Below are 6,473 nucleotides of genomic sequence, written 5' to 3'. Positions count from 1 at the left end.
CCCCTGAGGAGCCCAGTCCCGAGCCTGGGGCGGGCCCGGCGTTGTGCGCGGAGCGGGGCGGAACCGAGCGGAACCCGCTGCGCTGGGCGGATGTTTGCAGCGAGTGCGTGCTCGGTGTCGCTCTTGAAATCTCACTGAAAGGGGCTTTTTTTTAATTATAAACCCGGTTCCTATTCTGTGCTGCATCTTACACTCTTTTTTTCTTCAGCTTTTGGAGCCTGCTTGTGAAGATGAGCCCGGCAGGAGAGCAGAGCCCTCCGAGAGAGCCGACATCCTCTCCCTAGCCGATGTACGAAAGAGCACGTACCGCTCCTGAAGCGTTTCCAGCTGTTCTCGGTTCACAAAAAACGCTGGCACTGTTTGACTTACTACTCGATGCTCCATCTCTGTATAGAATGTACTAAGATGTCAGCCTTCATGCAAATTTCTGCAGTTGCCTTGACGTTACTGTTACAGTGACCGTCTCTGAAAAGCCAGCCTCTGCCTGACATTTCTACTGTTGTTGTTCTTGTTGACAGAGGTTGTTGTCTTCTGGCAGTTTTATTACCGTGTTTACTCGCTCTTAGGACAGTTTGTTCTTTTTGAGAGGTCATTTTTCCATTCTGCTAAGTTAGTTTAAGTTTCTGAACCTGAATTGGACAAAAACATGCAGGACATAACAGGTTTAACTTGTCTTCTTGTAGGCTACTAAACTTATGATGTTACATGTAATAGCTGTAGCCCTGCCTAGTCCAGTGTCTGGTCTGCCTGCCAGGAAAGGTGTATTAAATCAACATGAGAGGAGACCTAGCCATGCTAAAATATAAATACGTGGCTACATAGTTGTGGGTTGTTTTGTTGGGAATTTTTATTTTTCCGTGGGTTAACTGATGCTATTTCTGTTTTGTAAGGACCTTCATTTACCTGTTGCTGTACCTGAAGTTCCCTCCTCACCAAGACATGAATTCCCTGCAGACTGGAGTATTAAAACACGACTTTTATTTACGTCTTCCCAACCTTTTACCTGGGCAGAACATTTAAAAGCACATGAGGAAGCTCAAGGATTTGCTCAGCATTGTAGAGCTACAGAAACAAACCTGCCACAGAGCATACAGGTAATACCCCAGACGGTAGCTCAGAGCTCCAGCTTTAGAAGGCAGAATGTACCTTTGCATCTTTCCTTAAATATGCTGGCAGTGAAGGTTTGATTGTGTCTTGTTCTGATCTTACTTGCATTAAGAATAAGGCTCATTTAGACAATATAATTCCATCCATGGCTTGTACCCACAGTGGCAAACAGTGATAAGCGAGTGGTTGTTTAACTTCAGCTGTGGAGCAGTTGCCAGTTGCTGCCCATCTTTCGTCAGTCTGGCTTATTCACAAGCCTGGGAATTTTTTTTTTAGTATTTAGTGTATTATTTTTTAACCCATTACTTGCAATGCTGCCTTAAGTAAAGTGTTACTGTCCTCATGAAACACTTTTTGATACCTAGGAACCAAAACTGTCCACAGAACTGCGTTGTGCCTTTCAGCAAAGCCTCGTTTACTGGCTTCACCCTTCACTGCCGTGGCTGCAGCTGTTCCCTCGGATTGGAGCAGATAGAAGAATAGCTGGAAAGGCCAGTCCTTGGTCACAGGATGAAGCCTTGCAACAAGTACTAATGAGTGACTGGTAAGTAGAACCAAACAATTGATGTCTTTAGTACCATTAAGACAATGGGATTTTAATTAATGCATAAGTTCTGTCCATTTGAATGAAAAAGCTTTTTGATTTTTTTTTTTCTCCCAGCTATAGAATGCTCATTATTTTGAGGACTAGGCTAGGGAAATAAGTTTAAAAGACTAAAGCTACTTTCTTTTTTAAAATGCCCCTCTCCAATCCTAGTTATTGATTTGGGTAGAATTCAGTCAGTCCTGTTAGCAAGTTGCCTTTGATGCTTCATGTAAACTCCACATGCTAGAAAGCAAGTATGGTGGAAGAGCACAGCCCTCACAGACAGGCTGCGTTTCAGAGGAGTGCAGCTTCCTAGATGTTGAGCATGTCTGAAAAATCTGACTAATCATTCACTGTGCTCTCAAACCTCTGCAGAGTACATGCACATCAGTAACACCCAGCCAAATCCAGTGTGAGGTGTCAATAGCAAAGAAGTAACTTCAGTTACAGGATTGTTTTATTCTCCTTTGCAGGTCTGTCAGCTTTACTTCTCTGTACAATCTGCTCAAAGCCAAACTGTGTCCCTACTTCTATGTATGTACCTACCAGTTTACTGTCCTGTTCCGTGCAGCTGGTCTTGCAGGAAGTGACGTTATCACAGCTGTAATTTCTCCCACAACCAGAGGTTTAAGGGAAGCCATGAGAAATGAAGGTAAGGTGAAACCAGTCCAACTAGGACTTGAATAACTGATAAAATACATTAGCTGTGTTACAAAACAATTCATTGCTGTCTTTTCTGTTCAAGGCATAGAGTTTTCTTTACCTTTGGTAGAAGAAAGTAGAACCAGAAAACAGAAAAACTCTGAAGTTAATTTGGAAGCAGAAGTTGCTAACAGCCTTGAAGTGGGCGACAGCACGGGAGATGGAGAGTATGTAATATCTTCTACAATGCTAGAATTCAGGTGCATCTACAGACTCCTGGATATTCCATTTGGAAAACCTTCATAGAAGTATTGGCCTCCTAACACTGATTCTGTGCTTTCCAGGGAACCAGCTCCAAGTGATGATGATGATGAAAGTTTCTCTTGGCTTGAGGAGATGGGAGTCCAAGACAAGGTTAAGAAACCAGGTGCTATTTCTATTAAACTGTATCCTTTTCTTGCACACCATGTCACTGGAAAACCCTGCAGGTGTTACCTTTTTGTGGTATAGATCTAAGTTTTATAAAAGCTTTTGAGAACTTATTTCCAAATATTAATCCTCACACTATGGCATATTAAGAGACCCTGCGTGTCTCTTTGAGTTTCTGTATGACAGGGAGTTCTAGATGCACCTTTTCTTGAAGGAAAAGCCATTGTGACTTGTTAATGGAACTTTGTAAGATCCATCTGTTAGATCACAAACTAATTGTGTCACCTCACATACAGGTTCACTGGAAATACTAGATTTTTGGGTGTATGTTCATGTAGGCTAGGTTTACACATGGAGTAATGTGGCAGAGTTGGGACATGGCTGTAGACCGGAACAGCTGTTGCTGAGAACCAGTATGTGTTTCAGAGGGACCAATTAACTTGGTCTCCCTCTAATTCCATTTGTACTTGCGCTGCCCAACGCAGCTTCTGCTGCCTTTCGCCCCAGAGGACTCTCGTTTCAGCTTCCCGAGACTGCCCCACAGCAATGCACTGTAACTGGGGACAGTCAGGGGACACACTTCTGAAGCAGAGTCCTGGTCTGAACTCTAAACGCTTATGTTCTTATGTTTGCTTCGAAGCAAAATTCACAGGAAAACTGGGAGTTGCTGACTTCATAGGTATTCAGTGAACGTGACTTGCCAGCTCTAAGACGCTGGACCTGGAAATTGCTTTTTATATATCTCACAAATTTAATAAATGAAATGAGAAGTCAGTTTTAAGATGCTGCTTAACATTTGAAGAACAAATCTGGATCAGTGTAAAGCTTGGTGGTTTTTTGTTTGTTTGTTTGTTTAAATGACTTGCCTGGTCAGAGGGGTGTGGGAGGGTTCTTCTGGAGCTGTACTGCTCTGGTTCTTCCTTTGGTGCATTGATGCTTGTCACTTCTTTATGGTTTTCCTTTGACTCCAGTCAATACAGCCGTAAGGAGAAGCATGAGGTGCAGATGGATCACAAACCTGAATCCCTTGCATTAGTGAAAGGAACAAACACATTCACCTTGCTGAACTTCTTGATAAACTGTAAGAGCCTAGTGGCTGTTGCGGGCCCACAAGCAGGGCTTCCACCAACTTTGTTGTCCCCTGTTGCTTTCCGAGGTGGAACAATGCAGACACTCAAAGTGAGTAACACAACTGTCTTTGTTTTCCAATGAAGAAAATAAAATTGTTTATTTAAGAAGAAGTTCTTTCCTGTGAGGGTGGTCAGACACTGGCACAGGTTGCCCAGAGAAGCTGTGGCTGCCCCCTCCCTGGAAGTGTTCCAGGCCAGGCTGGATGAGGCTTTGAGCAACCTGGTCTAGTGGAAGGTGTCCCCGCTGATGGCAGGGGGGTTGGAACTGGATGATCTTTAAGGTCCCTTCCAACCCAAACCATTCTATGATTCATGCAGAAGATCAGACATTGACTTTGTATACAGTCTCCTTCAGGTACAGCAGAGTAGTTTGTGTTGCTATAGCCCGAGTTAGCATTAATCTGCAGTACAGACTGCCTCCTCAGTCATCTCCATCCATGCAGATCTGTGCTGCTAAACTGAAATCCCTCCCTGTGCTTCCGTTCTGCAACACCCAATACATCATAAGATACTAAATGGTTCTTGAAAGACTCTGCTGAGACCTTACAGTGCCTCAGACTATCACTGTAGCTCATGATCTGTTACTGGAAGTGGTGGGTACTAAAGGACATGCTATTGCTACAGGTAGTGCGGCCCTCTTCCACCAGAGTAGGTCACACTGTTGTTCTGCAGTTAACTGTCTTCATACTGCGTAGCATTCCTGTGTGTTGTAGCTGGTATGTTTTGAGGACATGTTACAAAGACAGTAAAACCATCACAACACTCCTGTAGTGAACAGCGAGTTGACAATTAAGTGTTTTGAATTTTTAATGGCACTGCAGTATTAAAGGAGATGAAAATTATGACTTTATCTGGTGTGTCAAAAACTAATCCTCTGTGCTCTTGTCTTCAGGCTCGAAGTATAAATGCCAAAGCCAGGGTTCACTTGGCATATGAGGATGTCTTCAGCTTGGAGATCGTAGGCCCCGTCATGCCTCATTCCCTGCATTCGCTGGCCACGCTGCTCAGGTCGGCGCAGAGGGGAGCGTTCTCGGCTGTGTTATATACACACGAGCCCACTGCTGTCTTTAACACTCATGTTGGCAATGCAAGCCCTGCCTTAAATAAGGTAAGGAAATGAGAAGAGACAGTCTTTCCTGTTAGGAATAGTATATTTATTACAAATGATAGGACACTGAGTGACACAAAACTTTCCCTTAGTACGTGGGTTTACACCCGATTACTGGTGATCACCATCTGGCAGTCCTTGCAGCTTGTCCTTCCCTCAGATATTGAGTGATCTGAACACGAGCTTTTCAGGAGTGCCCCAGAGGGACACAAGTGAACAGTAAAAACTGCAGGTATCTCAAATACCTTTTCTGTGCCTCTCTCCTCTTCATGTAAATTTCCACAGGAAACCATATGTAAAGGTCTTCCTACGTGTGGACTGCATCCTAAGACTTTGGATCAACTGAGTCAGTGTCCAGTACTGGGAAAATCTTCCATCCGCTTTCTGGAGCTGAAGGATTATGCTTACACCTGGAAGTCCTAGGTCTGCCAGCTCCCCAGGGAATGGAGACTGCGCAGGTGCTGTACTTCATTTGGGGCTACGCGGGCAGCACCTGTGCAGTACTGGGAGGGAATTGATCTAGTTGAACATCACAGACAACTATTGCACATCACCCATCATAAAACACTTCAAAGGACTTTTGAAGGAAAAGGCCTTGGACATCTCCTTCTGTATTTTAGAAAGCCTTTTTAAAATAAAATTATCTATTTTATTAGTCTGAATTGCAGGTGGAAGGTCTGTATTCTTCATGCACCTGCAGATTCTATTCTGAGTACAGACTTTCTGCTACTGCTCTGTGCACTAACTCATAACCATTTTGCAGGGGTGGAGTTCTTGGCAAAACCTCTTCCAAGACTGCTTACAGCACCTTGCCAGGAGCTCGATAACTACACCTGATATGTTACACCTCATGGTTTAGAGTCAGCTCTGAACTCCGCCAAGACAGAGCACATAGCTCTTTCTGGCTGCAGCAGAACCAGATTACAAGGCTAAGATTCCTCAGAACTCTTTGGCAGAGCTCTCCTATTCCCACACCCTCTTACATTAAAATGAGCCAGACCTGTAAGAAGCAATTTGTACAAACAGTAACTTTGGAAGAAGCTGCAGCAGTAACGCAGCGGTGCCGTGTGCTCACAGCACTAGCAGGGGCTGTTCCCAGGTTTAATGCACTCTGTTTCACTGCAGGTAGTCAGAGCTGTTCTTGTGCAGACACAGATGTCACTTTTTACACAGCTGATTCCTGCAGCAGAGCACACAAACTCTGAAGAGCAGGATGTAGAATACCATCATCCCTGTGCGCTCCAGCCAGCTTTCCCATGCAGCTGGGCACAGAAAATATCGCAATGCTCATGCCCTGTGGTCAGCTACCCTCAGCTTTAGCACAGTGCCATGCTGCTCACCCCCTGAGAAGCTGCGATTCTGAAACCCTAATGTCAGCATGGAGCCAGGCCTCACTTGAGGAAAGAACCTATAAGCTTGTAAATGTGAGTATTACAGTTACTGCAGACTCAGGCATGATGAAAGCTTCCAG

The 6,473-nt window shown here is 44.4% G+C and overlaps 1 protein-coding gene across 1 annotated transcript; it reads left to right on the top strand.

The window, feature by feature from the left end:
- Positions 1–208: 208 nt before the first annotated feature.
- Positions 209–5,425, top strand: DONSON (DNA replication fork stabilization factor DONSON; the record flags this gene model as incomplete). The annotated part of the gene is made up of 9 exons (XM_010170708.1): positions 209–289; positions 891–1,094; positions 1,473–1,651; positions 2,167–2,345; positions 2,439–2,562; positions 2,680–2,781; positions 3,745–3,943; positions 4,787–5,002; positions 5,288–5,425. Coding segments are annotated over 9 exons (1,422 nt in total), but the record flags the coding sequence as incomplete, so codon positions are not given.
- Positions 5,426–6,473: the final 1,048 nt, after the last annotated feature.

The sequence above is a fragment of the Antrostomus carolinensis genome, unplaced genomic scaffold (genome assembly GCF_000700745.2).
Source record: "Antrostomus carolinensis isolate BGI_N321 unplaced genomic scaffold, ASM70074v2 scaffold7776, whole genome shotgun sequence".
Lineage (NCBI taxonomy): Eukaryota > Metazoa > Chordata > Aves > Caprimulgiformes > Caprimulgidae > Antrostomus > Antrostomus carolinensis.
This window is presented reverse-complemented; position numbering and strand designations above follow the sequence as displayed.